The sequence below is a fragment of the Pyxicephalus adspersus genome, chromosome 4 (assembly GCF_032062135.1).
Source record: "Pyxicephalus adspersus chromosome 4, UCB_Pads_2.0, whole genome shotgun sequence".
NCBI classification, from domain to species: domain Eukaryota; kingdom Metazoa; phylum Chordata; class Amphibia; order Anura; family Pyxicephalidae; genus Pyxicephalus; species Pyxicephalus adspersus.
The window spans coordinates 16,772,729-16,790,204 of NC_092861.1; the positions used below are offsets into that span (position 1 = coordinate 16,772,729).

A 17,476-nucleotide genomic window follows, 5' to 3' on the forward strand; every position below is an offset into this window, starting at 1 on the left:
TATATATATATATATATATATATATATATATATATATAATTTTGTATATCTCTGATAACTGAAACACAAAATGCTACCATTGGTGTCAGCCACAGGAATAATATTCCCCCATGAATCTCCCCCTTTCATTTGGTTGCCTTACATTTTAACACCCCAACACTTCCCTTCCTTAGACACTTGCTTTTGTAGTAAGAATTAGGGAAGTTTGTGTTAGGGAATCGGTGAACGGGCTGTCATGTGATTTGTGTAGCAAAAAGAAGGGACATCCTGCGCATGTGTTTCTGTAGCAAGGCTGAGGGGTGGGGGGATGTGTTGCAATGATAAGGGGTTCGCACAGATGATTGGGTACAGAAGAGCGTTTTGGTTCTCGGGCGTGTTTGTGCAGGAAGGATGCTGGCTTGGCAAATGTGTGTAGCAAGAATGGTTGATTGACATAAATTTGTTGGTGTAGCGAGAACAAAGGTTTAGCACACACCTGTGCATTTGCACAGGGCAGTTGAGGGGTTGGTAATGTTTGTACAAGAAGAATCAGGTGTTGGCGCATGTCATTTGGGGGGGTATAGGTGATTGGCACACAGGTGTCTTTTGTTGAGGAAGAGTTGGCAGCATGTGCGTCTGAAGAAAGATTGAGGGGTGGGCATATGCACGTTTGGTTGGCACATGCGTGTAATGAAGGCAACAATCAGACGATGTCTTTGGTTCATAGGAATATAAATGTCTGCCAACCACTTCTCGAGATTCTGTGAAAAATTACTTTCAGAGGTTGGAATCACTGTTCATGGCTAGTAGGAAATGCCCATGTGTGTGGTCACTAGGAGAAGTCAGATAGTTACCAAGGCAGTACAAATATTTATTATAAATAATATATTTTAATTCTGTAAAGTTGCTGCAAGTTTGAGGTTGCTTGTGTCTCAGAACTATGGGGGTGGCGATACTATTTTGATGCCAACTCAGTATCCCACCCCCTTGATGAATGCCAATGTAAGAAAAAATACGGGGTGCTGTGTGAAGGGGGGGGGGGCACCTTTATTATTGCTTTGTTACTGGGAGCAGATATGCTAAATAACTTATGTAGATCTCTCCATTGGATTCTGTGAGGTAGCTGGGAAGAGATTCTGCCTGCTTATGGCTATCCCACATTGAAATATCTGGGCATTGTCTTTAGAATGGCACACACTTATATTTGTTCAGTGTTTGTCCTCATGGGTATTTATTAGGTGCTGTGTACAGGGTGACCCTTCCTGCATTCTGACAATGTCTTCATGCATAGAACAGGTTAAAAAATAATTCCATTGTACTCAGAAGATTGGACCACCCACGTATTAAACCTGTTTGCACTTGTTTTAAAAACAAACCATCATAAGATAATTTACAGCTAACCATACAGTCCGAAAGCTACTCCGGTGCAGGTCATGTGACTGGGAGTGTAGTGCCCGTCTGGTGCACGCATTGGTATACCCTGTGGCAGGTCTCGTCTTTATCGCCAGATATTGAATTATTGCAGAGGAATTTAGTGCACATAAAACAAACTATACTTAGAAGCCATAGTGGGTAGGGCATGCTATTGCAAATCTCAAATGTGCCTAGAGGTTATTTTTGGCCAAAACCCCCTGCTGATCCATTTTTTAAAAGTGTGGTTTCAACTCTTCTGAGTCGCTGACCAGACATAATCGTATGGTAGATGAATGTCACAATTTCTTGATTTGTTCTGGGTCAGTGACTCGGGAACAACTGAAACCAAGCATCAGCATTACAGCCAGGTGCACTTCAGAAGTTGACATCTTGATGGGCCGGGATGATGTTACTCCCACGTAGGTGTTCATTCCTACCGAGCATGCGCAGGGGAAGCCGGGATTTCCTTGCATGGTATTGCCATGTGCAGCTTTTTGACAGATTGCCTGTCCCTTTCTCCAATAATGACCTTGCATGATTGTGGATTTATAAAAAAAAAAGTTGAATTTAGTTACACTTTAAAATTTATTGAGATATTAATTGAAAATGACATTGAAAACCTCAAATTGTATATCTAGCAAATATCCAAACAGACCCACATATAACAAGTAGTCAGGTTTCATTCCGATTCTGTGCTACTTTACAAGAGCCGAGGGAGAAACTTTAGAATGAAGCCGTCGATAATATATCTGACTCCCAATGTCTCTGCTGCAATAAGAGCTTCTCGCCATCATGTTTGCAGACTGTTTTAGAATGTTCACTTCATGGGCATCTCCGTGTACATTGTTGGCATACCTCTGTGCTGGGATAAGTTCACAGAAGATAGCTTGGAATGAAGAGAACATTGTGATTTCAGTTCCATTCACAGGTTGCTTCTCATTTCTGGCATTTTCAAGCACTTGCTGAAAATGTTCCTTATCTTCAAAATTAAAACTAATGCAGCTATCACATCTAAGGATTGGAGAGCTGTATCAAATTTTTTTGTTTAACACGTTACACAACATTTTAGGTACAAATATCCTTTCATCCTGTTTGTAGCATGGGGTTAGGAAACATTACAAATGTTTTGAGATAATTTCCATAGTTACTAACTGCAGAATATTCAGTTTAAGTGTAGGTTTGGACCTTCATTGGAATTAAGTGGTCCTGAACAGCTGGCACTGCAACCCAGCTTTTGCAGCGAATGATCATAAACTGGTATGGGAACGGCTCACTGCTGCCCTTTCACAGGATGAAAGGATATTTGTACCTAAAATGTTGTGTAATTCTCTATGGTGCTGCTTTGGATTGAAACTACATAAGGCGCTTTCCCTGAGACATTGGTAACCACACTGCAACCCCATGGCTAGTCTGAACGCGGCATAACTATCATGGACATGCTGATATTTAAAGGAAGTGTTGTCATGTCATGCTAATCATCTTCATGATAATAAATTGACTGAAGTTGTGCAAGTCTAGGACAATGGTACACTTATTGAGCCAACTTGCTGCCCTAAAACATCTTTATCCCACTAGTTGAACTGCATGCCAGCTTCAATAAAAAAAAACTTCTTGGGCAAATCTTTATTATAGAGCCAGCTGATCACTTTTCACCAAAAACGTTCATAGTCATTCTCACAAAATATTTTGGATTGTTCTAAGGAATAAAACGGTTTCCTGTGACTGCATGCGTTTTTAGGTTTGCCAAGTGATGTGGGAGCAGATAACAGTTGGATGGCAAGGTTGACGTTTTGCTGGCACATGAGACCACCACCCTCTGCCAGTAATCTACTTGTACAAAGTTTTGTATATGTCGTTGTGTTGGCATGCAATTGTCTGCCATTGTCTATTGCTGGGTGGGGGCCTGAGACCTATTCCTGTGTGTAATTTGGTGGAGGGGAGGGTATTTACCATTGTGTATCTGCCATGTGTTGTAGGGTACAAACTTCTCAGTTTAGTCTGAACGCGGCATAACTATCATGGACATGCTGATATTTAAAGGAAGTGTTGTCATGTCATGCTAATCATCTTCATGATAATAAATTGACTGAAGTTGTGCAAGTCTAGGGCAATGGTTATTGAGCCAACTTGCTGCCCTAAAACATCTTTATCCCACCAGTTGAACTGCATGCCAGCCTCAATAAAAAAAAACTTCTTGGGCAAATCTTTATTATAGAGCCAGCTGATCACTTTTCACCAAAAACGTTCATAATCATTCTCACAAAATATTTTGGATTGTTCTAAGGTTTCCTGTGACTGCATGCGTTTTTAGGTTTGCCAAGTGATGTGGGAGCAGATAACAGTTGGGTGGCAAGGTTGACGTTTTGCTGGCACATGAGACCACCACCCTCTGCCAGTAATCTGCTTGTACAAAGTTTTGTATATATCGTTGTGTTGGCATGCAATTGTCTGCCATTGTCTATTGCTGGGTGGGGGCCTGAGACCTATTCCTGTGTGTAATTTGGTGGAGGGGAGGGTATTTACCATTGTGTATCTGCCATGTGTTGTAGGGTACAAACTTCTCAGTTTGCCAAGTTTTGGTTGAATACTTTTGTTTTCTATAAACATTTGTCGGTTTGTATTTTGCTTGTTTTAAATCATTAATTTGTCTGGTACTTTTTTTCCTTCAGTTTCTGATTTTTCTAATGAGTCTTTTAGCCTGGGGTCACTGCTGTGTACGATTATTGTGTGTCTCACACTGAGCATGGACCAGAGAAAGCAAAAGGAAGAGTTGTTTGAGGAGATCAGAATTAAAATTCTAGGCAAGCATGCCAAAGGCTAAAAGGCTACGTACACGCGTCAGATGATTTTCGTCCGATTATCACTCGTATTGGACGGGAATTTGACGTGTACAGCAGCCTCCGACTTCGTTCATGGGTCTGTCCTGTCAGATCCACAAACTACTGCAATGTAAATGAAGGGGCTGCTCGTGCTCTCCTCTCTCCATGAAGGAGTATGGCAGTGCTCTATTAATAGAGGAATCATTTGTATGCTGTAATTGCCTCTATAGGGAGAGGGCTCTTTTGGTTGCTGTACAGTACCAATTTTTCCTTTTGGGTTAATGTATTATAAATTTGAACTGTACATGTTTACTGGTTTCCTAAATTTTTGTATTGGCATGAAGGGAAGGAAGAGCTACCATTAGAGCTTTTTCACGTGAATGATTAGCAGTTACAAGACGGTTGCATTACCTGCCAGCCACTGATCTACTGTAACCCCATGCTGTTTTATTAGACATCAATTTCAGTGACAAGGTGATCTTCATGCAGCAGATCTTACATTTCTTTGTACAGCACCTGGCAATATGTTGTCTATGTAACCCACCTGCCCGATCGAACGCCCTCGCTTGGCACCTACTAGGATACAATGCAACGTGGTTGGAAGCAGCTGTGTACAAGCAGTGTTGAATTGGTAACTGCGCCCCAACCATCCCTGTCCACAAACCATCAGAATTTGCTAATCTAATGGCCATGAGCCAGCACAGATCTGTGCACCAAGCAATTTCCCATCAACTTTTCCAGTCTTTGGGTAACAGAAGTGGCTGCTAAACATAAATGGACTTTTTTTTTACTTATTCCAGAGTTAAACCTGTAAAAACGAATTCACCTTATAAGTAGTACAGAAAGTATTTAAAATGAAGATGATATACATGGGGAAATGGTGATACTTTTTACATGCAGCAGACAGTAGTAACCATGACCATCAACCCCCAGTGTAGTAATACTTTGTCCTGGGGTGACGCTTCTGCTTCTATATAAAGTACAGGGAGTTTTGTCACCCCAGGACAGAAAATGTTACTACAGGCTCTCCAGATGAAATGCGAACACAAATAATGGCTCACAAAGAGACTTTGGGTAAAAAAATGTTTTTTTTTTTTTTTTACCCTCTCCAAAGTCCTACAACTGATTGTATAACTCTGACTGCATTCATTTTTATTTTCTAAAGCTTATCTGATGTGGGTTGTAGGGCAGATGAAACATTCAGCATTTTCCAATTTACACTTTTATGTAAACTGAGCAAATGTGTAAACATCAGACCAGCACTGAAAATGATCTTAACATTCATCTTGTTTTTGTTAATAAATGTTGTGATGGTAATCTCTGTATTCTCTCTGTGATGGTAATCTGTGTTCTCTTCATAATGATTTCAGAGTATTGCGAAATAATTCTGAAGAGACTTTTACTAACAAGCCCCAGCCCTACTTTAAAGGATAAATCATTTAGGATTTGTTTATTCAATTTTAGGCTTTTTCTCTTTTCTTTTTTTTTTTTTTTTTTTTTTTTTTTTTTTTTTTTTTTTTGCAGTGCTTTCCATCACGGAAACATCATCATGTCTGAGGGGTCATGAGTTAGTTTAAATGTTATTCTGTAATGCTATCCAAGAGCAATTAAGATGATCTCGGTGTTCTGATCTTGGTGTTCTCCCTAGCCCATTTTAACTGGGCGCACCACCCAGCACTTTATTCAAGCCACCCCCTGTGATATCTGCTTACCCTGGGCTTTGTGTAGAGAGCCAGTAAATATGGACATTTTTCCATAGGGGGAATGTTTTTGCATGGTGTTTTCATTTCCCCATTATTTTGGAACTGACAAGGTGTAAGCTTGCCTTTACATGGAGCTATCATCATGCTGAGGTGGGGTCACAGAGCTGCAATACAGATCTATAGATAACTATGACTCAAACAACTGGGAACACAAAATTTTCATGAGTTGCTCACCCACTTTTTAACCACCCAGCTATAGCTTCACCTTGATATAAAAACATGTCTGAGGAGAACCCTGTGATAAGCTCTGACTTTGCTACCCACGTGCTTGTTAAGTCAGGAAGTTGTACTAAAGCCACAAATAACCAGACTGATTCCTTTGTCAATCAGTGGACTCTTTGGGTTTGTTCTTGCATGAAGTCACAACTTTGGGATCAGCTGTCTGCCACTCATAGGCTTCAATATTTTGTAAGAGCACAAAGTATCTATGTAGGTGTGATCTGGTTGTCCCATGGATCTGTCAACACCCTGGTGAAAAAAGCCCTGTGCATGTGAATGTTATGTCTCCCTTTGTCAGCTGTTTTGCTGGTGGTGTGAATGTTGAGGCTAAAGATGTCTGCAGAATATCTGCATCATTTCCTCTCCATCTGGCAGAGACGCCATAACCGAGGGCTCCCAATCCTGGTGATTCAGCTTACAAACTATTTTCAAAAAATGTCTGTGTGTTCAGGATCCCGTGTTCTCTTATCTATAGCATCCTGTGAGCTAGAAGTGTGTACATCAATGTAAATACGTTTTAGGTTCTTCGTGTAAGTAATCAGATCTATAGTGATAAATACCCCAAAGTGAGACATGCACAATACATTTTAATAGATTAGATGCCCAGTTCAATAAACACAAAAACTGAACTAGATATTTCCTTGATTGGTAATGTGTATTGACCAGGAAAGGCCGTTCTTTATCTTAAAATAGGATAGGAAGTTACCTGTTCCCTGGAGCCCTGTGCATGCAGGGAGGTGTCAGATAATGTATATATTAATGTAGATCAACATATGATGCTGCAAATAAAATTTAAAGACCGCTCGTTAGGTCTTCGTCACATTAATACAACATGCTGCAAAATACAGCGTCGGGGTGCTGAGCTCCCCATTCAGTGTTTTGCAGCCCAAACAAACCACCAACAAAGTAGTTGTACATTGAGCTTTGAAAACTTGCAGCATGCACTGCATTCATGTTAAGTGTTTTATTCTTTCAAATGAATGGGATGCAATGCACAGCAGAGGCGCGTTTAGTAATCTACTGCACCCCTATAGTAGGAGCTCAAAGCTGGTAACATTTTCCGTTTTGAAAAATAAAATCGTGGTTGGGTTAGAAGTAGCTAGGAGGTAAGAAGATGCAGTCTGATTGGATCTATGGAAAAGGGGCTTTGATGTTTTTGGTGAGGTAATGTAATGCAGAACTAAATCCAGTGGATGATCTCCTGTCCCTATTCCGTTGTGAGTACCCCATCTTCTTCCCTTCCTCATTTTGTCTTGTTTGGACTGGAAAGAAGTAACTTCCATGCAAGCCAACAGGAGTTCAATCGGCCCCATCATGTGCAGGGAAAGGTGCGATTTGCTGGGTTTCCCTAGCATTTGCAGAGCAGCAAATTTAGGCCGATGGGATGGCAATTGGGTAGGAAATATTTCTTGCAGAAGGGTTATTACCTGTCCCTTTCTGCAATAAAGCCCTGCCTGATGCCACATTTTTTTTAGTTCCACTTTAACAGTTTAGGCAGGGGATGGAGCGGTGCAAGGTATAAAGATTAAAGTTATTTTCCTATGTCATGCAGCGCAGCCATAGAATACTATAAGGGTGGATAGATCAGATTAGAGTAGGTGTAATTCTTTACAGATCTTTGGCAGGTAAAATGGTTCATATATTTAAGTTTCAATTGTCTGGCTGAAATGACTACCGAGGGAAATATCTGCACATTCATTTTACAAGTCTGGCACGTTTAGTATCTATAAACCTATATCTAATGCTTAGAATTATTCACCCTCTTGAGCTGTGACAGTGGAGTAAATGTGACCGGTTTATCTTCTGCCGCATCAAGTCAATATAACCTTCAGACAACCTTATTAGCCGCGTTCTTGGCGTAAACCACACAACAGACTCCTATACCGAACAAGATCATTTAGAAATGTCTGATGTGTTTGAAATGCAAAGGGTGATTGTGTAAAAAGGTAGAGTTTATTCCTTGGTAAAACAAACGTGGGAATAGAGAAATGTGCACTGACTCAGATAGCTGAGACATTAATGGATCTGTTGGTTCCAGGTGTATTTTTGTATTTCTAGGAAACCCCAATGATCTGCTGAAGTTTCTGTGCACCTTCCTTTGAGCTATTTTTTATTTGAGGGGTTACGTTGGCTGTGTCTGCAAGTATGGGACACTTACAGCTAATAGACCTCTCACAATAAGAGAAATTAGGGAAAAGAGACTGACTGACTGGCTTTGCTAAGTATCTTTTTTTAACCAAGGTAAAGGGTCCAGGAGGAAAAGTAGTAAATTTTGCACGGAGATAGGCTTTTATATCTTTTTTGGAAGTACACATGGTTTGGCTCTGTAAGAAGTTTTTATTTTCCTGTATGGATTGATCTCCCTTCTAGGCTTCTAGTACAGCGATTCATTTTTTCTCTATTACTGATAAAATTGTGTCATGGGAACTTTTATATGTTTATAACACTGTTGGACTTAAATATATTTAATCATACATAAAGTTCCAGTTCTCCGAAAAAAAAACTAAATACCCACAGCACCTCAATTGAGTAGTAGCAAATATACAGACAGTAATACTTAGCATGTGAGAGTATTTTTCAAATTGTATGTTTTGGGCACGTATTGTCACTGTTATCAATATTGAGAAGGGATATTCTGTGAAAGAACCATCCTGGAACAGTAAGTTTTTAATGGCTCCTAAATATCCCAAATGGAATGCTTTTTTTGGTAGAGTAGGAGAGGGCTCTCTAGTTCAGAGGACATTGTATGGTGGAATTAGGACTACGATCTTGCAGGTTTCTAGTTCAGAGAACATATTTGCTGTATGATGCAGGATGATTGATATGTTGCAGCCTCCTATTTCACAGACAATGTATTTTCTGTATGGAGAAGTGGGACTGGTACTCTTGCAGGCTTCTAGTTTATCAAACTCTTTTTCTATATGGTAGAATAGAACAAGGCTTTCCTGCAGCCTTCTTGTTCAGAGGGCATTGTATATTAGAATAGGACTGATAACTTGCAGCCTCCTTGCAGACATTCTCTGTATGGACTTGAACTCTCTTGCGGGCTTCTAGTTTATCACTTTTTCTGTATGGTAAAATAGGAGTGGGCTCTCTTGCCCCCTCCTTGTTCCCAGGACATTATATATTAGAATATTAGGACTGATATCTTGCAGCCTTCTAGTCCACAGATATATTCTCTGTATGGAGGATTGGGACTGAACTCTCTTGCAGGGTTTTAGTTTAGCATACGTTGTATTTGCTGTATGGGAGGAGGACCATGTTCTGCACATATTTTGGAGGAGCCCAATGTGTTCCCTGAGGTGACCTAATCTTGCCATGTTCAACATGGAGAGAGCTGTTCTGTACTTTGTCAGGTATATAGAAAATATACAGCATATGTTGTATTTATGGGATGTAGTCACCCTTTGATCCTGGAACACCACCCAGTGTGTATTTTTACAGGAGGTGAATGAAAACAAATTATAGCCTGGTTGTACTAACTTTATGATCCCAGAACTTCTTTCCTTGCTATGATATATACTGCACATACTCATCTGTAACACTACTTTGTGTGCTGTGGAAGAGGGGACTGGTTTGGTAGTCCTATTTGGTTTTCTGTTGTCATCTTCTGGCTGGAAATTCGTTATTGGCTAACGCATGAAAAATAAAACCAGTGCAGCTGCCATGTATGAGGAACGATGAGCTGCAATGTATTCTGCTTTGGGGTTTGAAGATGCTGATACTTTTGCACAAGCTGTTGTAATGGGTAATGTCTAAGAAGAATGATCACTTCTGCAGGAACGTAAAAGATCTGTCGTTTTGTTTAAAGTTTTTAGCTTCCAGCTGTCATTTTCATGGGTCAGGTTAAGAAGAACAGATCTGATTGCTTGCTGTGGGCAGCGGTCCATTTTTTTCCTTTTCTGGTCCGTTCATAAATCGGCTCTAATGAAGCCGGCGATAATGCCAGATGCCAAGCATGACACCAATAACAATCTGCACAAAGAAACCATGTATTAGAAAGCTGTGCTGAGACTTATTTTGTTTGTTTTAGAACGCAGCCCAAAAATAGCTCGTCAGTGATTGCCCTTGGGGCGCTCGTCATTAAAGCCACAGGGCCTAACATGTTGTGTAGATAAACCCTGCCTCTACCTTTCATGTGTGGATTAACCCTGCCCGTACCTTTCATGTGCTGCAAGAGACGTCGATAACAGGTCTACATCTCACAGCAAAAGAAATCTAATACAGCTTAGCCTTATTCAGGGTGTATGTTTATTGGATCTATGTTGGTTGGTAAATATACCGTTACAAGGGTTTTGTTTGTTCAAGTGCAAAAAAGACATTGATTCTGCCAGAAATCCAAAACAGCCCTGTGCACTCCTATGCAGTCTTATTTCAAGCAGTCATGTCACCTTTGTGAAATTGTTTTTTAATCCTTACATATATCATTTCTTAGTGAAAGTTCTTCTCCCCCTTGGACCACAGAGATAGGGGTATTATTACAGTATTTATATATACTACACATGTACATTAAAATAGAGGTTGCAAATGACAGTGGCACAGCAGGAGACCCTGCCCAGAGGAGCTTACAATCTGAGAGGTGTGGGAAGCAGCACACAATAGGAGGAGATGTTTGCGTTTTGTACTCTTTGATTTATTTAGGTCAGGTATGTCTAAAGTCCGGCCCGGGGGCCAATTGTGGCCCGTGTTCATATTTCCACCGGCCCGCAGCCTCTGTCATAAAATCAATATTATGTGGCCCACCAGCACTGTTGACCCCAATATAAAATACATAAAAATATAAAAAAGCTATTTTTTATTTCATTAGAGTTGATCAACCGCCTTGCAATCATTGGTCTGCTACTCGCGGCATAATCATCAGAATGGGAGTCCCCATGTGTGCACAGGGAATCCCCTATGTCATTATAGTGGGCGTGTGCTGTGTGGGACCACGCCCACTCTGATTCCAAGAATGCTCTGCACGGAGCCCGCACTGACACCGAACTCTGTGGACAGGGAATCCCTCACGCCACCCTGGTGGGCGTGTGCTCTGCGGGACCCGCACCCTAACCCCGAGTACGTGCTGAATGGCTGGCCCCCCACACATTTTCACCTCACCAATTCTGGCCCTCTTTGCAAAAAGTTTGAACACCCCTGATTTGTTATCATTGAAGAGGCTTGCTCTGGTTGTCATATATTTATTTTATTCTAAACCAGCCTCTCCGGTTTCAGCAAACTTTGATTTTTTTTAATATTTCCAGTAAGTGATCAGTGAGAAGAATGCCGCTTACATTGCTGGCCTTTTGGGTACAATGTCACCCTTACAGATAGCCAGATAGATCATTGGTGTCAGTAAACTGACCTGAGAGGCAGAGGTTGCTCATTGCTCCAAGGAACCCTGGTTCATAAACTCTTTTCCAAACCCAAGAAAGAAATGTAATGCTTTGCAGCTTAGTAGTATGTATAACAGGCCTTGTCTCCATGGTTTGGGCTCACGCTGAAGCATGCCATGTTTTTCTTCATAGCCTGAAGCTTTCCTCCTGTCCTAGGCTGGTAATACTAACATGAAGTGTTAGACACACAGAACCTATTCCCCATGAGTTCTGTAGTCCATATGTGAACTGAGCAATGCTGCTGACAAGTAAAAAGGCTTTTTTTTCTTTCTTTCAGTTATAACACTTTTGTATATTTAAACAATCATGGTTTACATCACATATTGTAATGCGCGTGGTTGATTCCATATTAAAGCTGAGCTGTTATTATAATATTTATGACTTAAGAAAATGGTAATATTGTCAGGAGATAACATGGGTAAAAAATCCAGACTGGAAATGTTTGCTATTTCAATTCTGCATTTGTTTCGATCTCATGAAGCCATTTATTAGCTTTTTTTTTTTTTCCACCGGTGATCACGGTAGTGCTGTTTGAATTGGCAAATCAGGAGAAGGGTTAAGCGGCGGTGGCACAGGAGGGTTAATGCGGTTCACGTTTGCCGTCATGCCTTAGGTGGTTATGCGGCTGAACGGCACTGTATAAAGGAATTCTTTCCTGCATCCGACATTGTTAGCGGCCGATAACATCTGGCTTAGATTGATGGCATGTAGAGAGTGGAATTCCAATATCCCATAACCGGGACATGTAATGACTCATGTAACCGGGTATCCATGCTGATCCGCAGCGCTCTGCTTCCCTTCTCATTGTTTTACTCTCCTGTGAACTAGTCCCTGCAAGACTGGAACAAGCCTTTGTCTTTTCCAGGCATTCAGCGGCTTCACGCTTTACTTCCTAACACAAGGAATGCTGAAATTATTTTCTGCACCTCTGTTTTATGTCACAAAACAAAGTCCCTTGTAATATTACATTGATATTTAGACATGTTTCTGACTCTATCACAGGGTAAGTGTTAATATTTAATAAAATATCTGTTTATAGTGAACACAACCTACCTGCCTCTCTCTCTCTATGCAATCTGCTTATCGTAATTTCCAGAGGCACCGACAACCCCCCTTCTGTGTTTTGGCTTTGGTAAGCGATTACTTATTTATAGATCATGATGAGAAACCGGAATTTTTAGGGGATTTTAGGTGAGAAGTGTACACAAGTTACATTTAAATCAGAGTTCACTTTCAGGTAAAGAGATTTGTCGGTAGATCCAGAGATGTAGGCTGTCATTATATGAAAACTTTGCCCAAATGCAGAATCTGAAAGTCTTTTTCTACAACTTGGCTCAAATAAGTTTACTGACATTTTAGGATATTGGACAGAGCCATGCCAATACTTCCCTTCTCCCCTGGCCAACAACATACTACTGCTGTTTCCATGCACTATATGATATCTATTGAGATTGAAATGACTGTGGCAAGTTTTTTGTTTTGCTTCCTCCAAATTACAATAAAAAAAATCAAGCACCTTGCAATCCCACAGTAGCACTATGGCTGTACAGGTTGACTAAAACTTTATTTTTTATTATTCATATAGTGCCAACATTTTACACTATGCTGTATAGGGTTTGTAAATGACAGATAAAAACAATGACACAAGTAGAAGAGAGGGCCCTGCCCAAGAGATCGGCATGTATTGCCGCTGTTACTGCAAACTTTTTTTGGGGGGAAAATGTTTGCATATTTAAACCTTGAACAATGATGTAGTTGATGAGCTGTCGGCTTTAGTTTTCGTTTTTCAGGCTCTCATTTACTTTCTGCCAGTTTGTCAGTAAAACACATTCTTACTTGGGATAGCAATGCCCTCTTACCTTTCTGTATTAGAGCTAAAGGAATCAGATAGGACCACAAAACCCCATTATAACAGGGTGATTTTATAGTTTGAAAACTCTTAAAGGAAAAGGCCTGAAAGCATAAAGATTTTACCAAATAGAAGTTTTCTGGCTTAGTCACATGACCTCAGACAAGGCAGTGCTTGACCTACTCTTTGTCAGAAACCATGTGATTGGTGCCGAGGCACACTTTAAGCCATAATTACCCTTATAATGTATTGTGCAATATGCAGATTAATTATTTCTTTTTATTTTCACTTTAGCGGAAACAGTATGTGTGTCATCTATAAGCACTTATTACATTGTGGATGAACTGCTATATTTGACATAATCTTTATATAACTGTCCAGCTATAAATAAGAGTGAGGATATTCTGGGGTGCTGAGGCAGTGAGCACACATTTGTTGTGGAGTTTAAAATGGTTAGTTTTTTCTTTTCTTGAAATAAGATACCCCAGTTTACAAATTTGACAGTGTAGCAGTTACATTGCAATCTTTATGCTGCAATGCATAAAATGGCACCAAGACCGGCAAAAAACATAATTTACCTTGCCATCTATTAATACTGGATGGTCCTCAGTCTCATGCTTTCTAATAGAGAAATTTTGACATTCACGCAGAACTGGTGGTTGGCCCATTTTACCTTCACATCCCTGCGCTTAGTCCTGCGAGTGTAGCTTCAGCTGTGTAAAAATGCTGCCAGGGCTGATCGCACGATATAATGCTAAGAATGGTGGGAAGTGATGTCGGACATATTTGGTGTCATAGCTATGTGCTTGTCTGCAGTTTTTATATTACTAGGAGGCATTTCATCCCGTAGCATGTGTGTTCTAAAATTGCATTTTAGATGCCTGACTGATCTTTAAAAAGTTTTTGCATTACAGAATATTTTTTTTATGCTGTAAAGTGAATGTTCAAATTAGACTTTAATCCCTTTCTTACATTTGCTTATTTGTCTCATTTATGTCTTTTTTGCAGGTGCCTATGTGGAATGAATGTTCCATGCGTTGTAGGCATGAATGACGTGGCTTGGCAAGAGACCAGAGGAATAATGCATGCAAGCAATGGGCAGGAGGCACTTGGGGTTGCAATCGGCATGGTCCCCTCTGGAGGAACAGCATCAGGGCCCATTGGAAACAATCCACATGCCATTCCTCCCGGTGCTTCCAACGCACAGGTGCCTTTGAGCGGCCGCTCTCAGGATGATGCCACAGTGGGATATTTCTTCCAAAGGCAAGCCGGAGAACAGGTGAACGGCTACACCAACAAGCACCGCTGGCCGACAGGAGATAGCGTAGAGGCTTCGGTATGTAGTCACCTGTTTAAAATAACAGATCATTACTACTTTTATGATTGCGATGTTTGCTTTTATAGCTCACCTGGGTTTTTGTGTCTAACGATAATCTGGGCTTGTGATTTCTATTTATTTCACATTCCATATCCTTGGATTGCATAGCTGCGTGTTTTAGAATGGGATGGATTACCTTGGATCAAACACTTTTTAAAGAAATATTCAAGGTGTAATGTTCTATGCTTGCTGCTCATTCTCACATCCTAAATCTTAGACAACCAATTAATTGAAACCCTTCACTCCCTGTGTGGGAATACCCTATGCTTTTTCTTTAAAGCAGGACTGAAGTTCTACATTTAAGAATTCACGATTATTGCAGAATGGGACAGGCAAAGTCCCTTCTGCGGTAATACTTCCTGATAGCTAAGGGTTTCTGGCAAAAAGCTGTGCTGCACGTCCCGGCAATCCTAGCGTCCTCTGAATGTGCTGGTGGTGAATGAGTTAGGTCAGGGAAGATAGAAGAAGATGGCGGTGCCCTACGAGGGAATGGGGGGGACAGTAAGTGGGTTTAGTTCTGCTTGAACCAACTATTTTTCTTGCCGGGGATGCTTCTTCATTCTTTCTATTAATCTGTTCTGAACAAGGCATTTAAAACCAGTAATGGAAAACGTATTTGCACCTCTTTTCTCTGCTTGCCTTTATTATGCACATATTTCAGAGTTACGGTCTTATGCCCTGGCCCCCTACCCCTGTAAAAATAGATTTTCATTGATGGTTTATCTAAAAGGTATAGTTAGATTTTATTTTTTCCTTTCCCTGTTGTACATTGTTACCATCTTCACAGAAAGATTCCTTGGGAATTCAGAGCAGGAGAAATCTCACAAGAAGTGATTTAGCATCATCTCTCGAGATTTGGGCTGCTCTGTATTTTCCAGGATCTTTCCTACAGGACCATGACATCTGTGCTGAGAATGGAAGATGAGTTGAGGGGCTTAGACCTTATACGTTACACGGAGAACCAGTTAACGACTGGGCCTGTGTAAGGATCTGAATATTCAGTCTTTTTGTATAGTGCTAAAATATTATACAGCACTTCAGATTCTGTATTCATGTCACTGGCTGGCTCTCGAAGGAGCTCACTATCCACTTATGATAGCCATGGTGTAACCCAGTGTTTCTGGTGCCCAAGCCATCTCCAGAGGTTGCTGGGGGGTTCCTTGAACAATGAGCAATTTGTGCCTCTCCGACACCAATAATCCTTGACTATCTGAGGGTGACATTCTTCCCACTGTCCGCCAGGCTGATATACTGTGAGCTGTGGATAAAGTAATTATAGCCGGGGTTCCCCAAGACCCTGAGGTTATTTTAAGAGACCCTGTGAGGCTGGCTGCTGGTAGTCCATTCTTCCCACTATCCACCACTAAATACCACGGTTTCCCTGAAAATAAGCCCTAGCATGATTTTTCAGTATTTTTGAGGATGCTCAGCATGAAGCTTACTTTTGCAGCAAAAGTAAGCGTTTCTGTGCAAGAGAAGAGCTTCTTTGTAAGGCTGGAGTTCAGCTTTCAGACGTCCAATGGTGCAGACACCCAGAAAAAGGGGGAAGTTTTTCCTTATTGCAGAATAGATCTTGCTGCCCTTAATATCCTAATCTAGATTATTTGTTCCATGAATTGACACTTGTGCTGTCCTATCCATAGATGTAAGAAGTGGGGAATTCACTCTTTCTGCTGCAAGCCACTCTGAGACTTTCCATCTTTCTTGGCAATCTTTTAGCAATATTGCTGTTTACACACTAGAATGTGTTTATCCTCATGTAAATCTGACAAATTACAGTAAATATTATAAAGGCAGGCGCATTTGCGAAATAGCTACTTGTTTTGGCTATTTAGAATTGGCCATATTTCTGCAAATTCTCTTCAAATCACCAAACCAATGTCTTTAATAATCCTGAAGCATAGAAGTAGCACGGTATTGCTGAAATCTTATCTCCAGAGTCATCCATGTAAGTGGAATGCCGCACACACTCCTGCTAGTTGCTTGACATGTCGGCCACCTGCAGACCACCTCCTGTTCCTTTGTCACACGTCTTTGATTGCAGGCCAAGAGGGGAGTTTGGTTTGTTTATCCTGTGAATGTATGGAGACAGCCTGGCTAGAATTACAGCCTTGTTTTCTTGTTTCTAGGTGAGGTCTGCAGATGACTTGAATCATGGTTTCCAGGCCCTGGCTTTAGAATCTCGAGGAATGGGAGAGGTGAGTCCTTCACACGTTTCTTGTATGAATTAATCGCCAGCTGTGTCTACTAATGGTCCTCGCTCCGGTCGGTATAACATTTGCTGGCTCGCAGAAATCGTCTGTTTTGTCTCCTTCCTCTTTGTTTTTCATTCATTATGCAGAATGGAGGCGGAACATCAAGGCTGATAGTGTCCATGGTATAGTGTGTCCTAAACCCACGGGCCTGTTTTACCGTCTTTTGACTAGTCACTTCGATTCTAGATAACTTTATCTCTACACCAGACACGATGTGAGAGATTAATGTACAGATTGCTGACTCCTATGAGTTAGCATTGAATTAATTTGTTTTTCAGAACGCTACGTGTAGCACGTTATTGTTAACCAGCTCCATGTCTCTCGTCGCAGTCATTATTAGCGGGAGGCATTCCATAGATCTGCTACCACACACAAGTCTGTGTGCATAATAGCTCGATAGAGACTTGAGAATTAATGTGTGTGGTCATG

The 17,476-nt window shown here is 40.9% G+C and overlaps 1 protein-coding gene across 1 annotated transcript in view; it reads left to right on the forward strand.

Moving 5' to 3' along the window:
* PUM2 (pumilio RNA binding family member 2) overlaps positions 1-17,476 on the forward strand; it is a gene marked incomplete in the record, with an annotated part of 45,856 nt that overhangs the window by 2,115 nt on the left and 26,265 nt on the right. Inside the window, 2 exon segments of the mRNA XM_072407495.1 lie at positions 14,423-14,750; positions 16,922-16,990. Of these exon segments, the coding sequence (XP_072263596.1) occupies positions 14,436-14,750; positions 16,922-16,990 (384 nt within the window).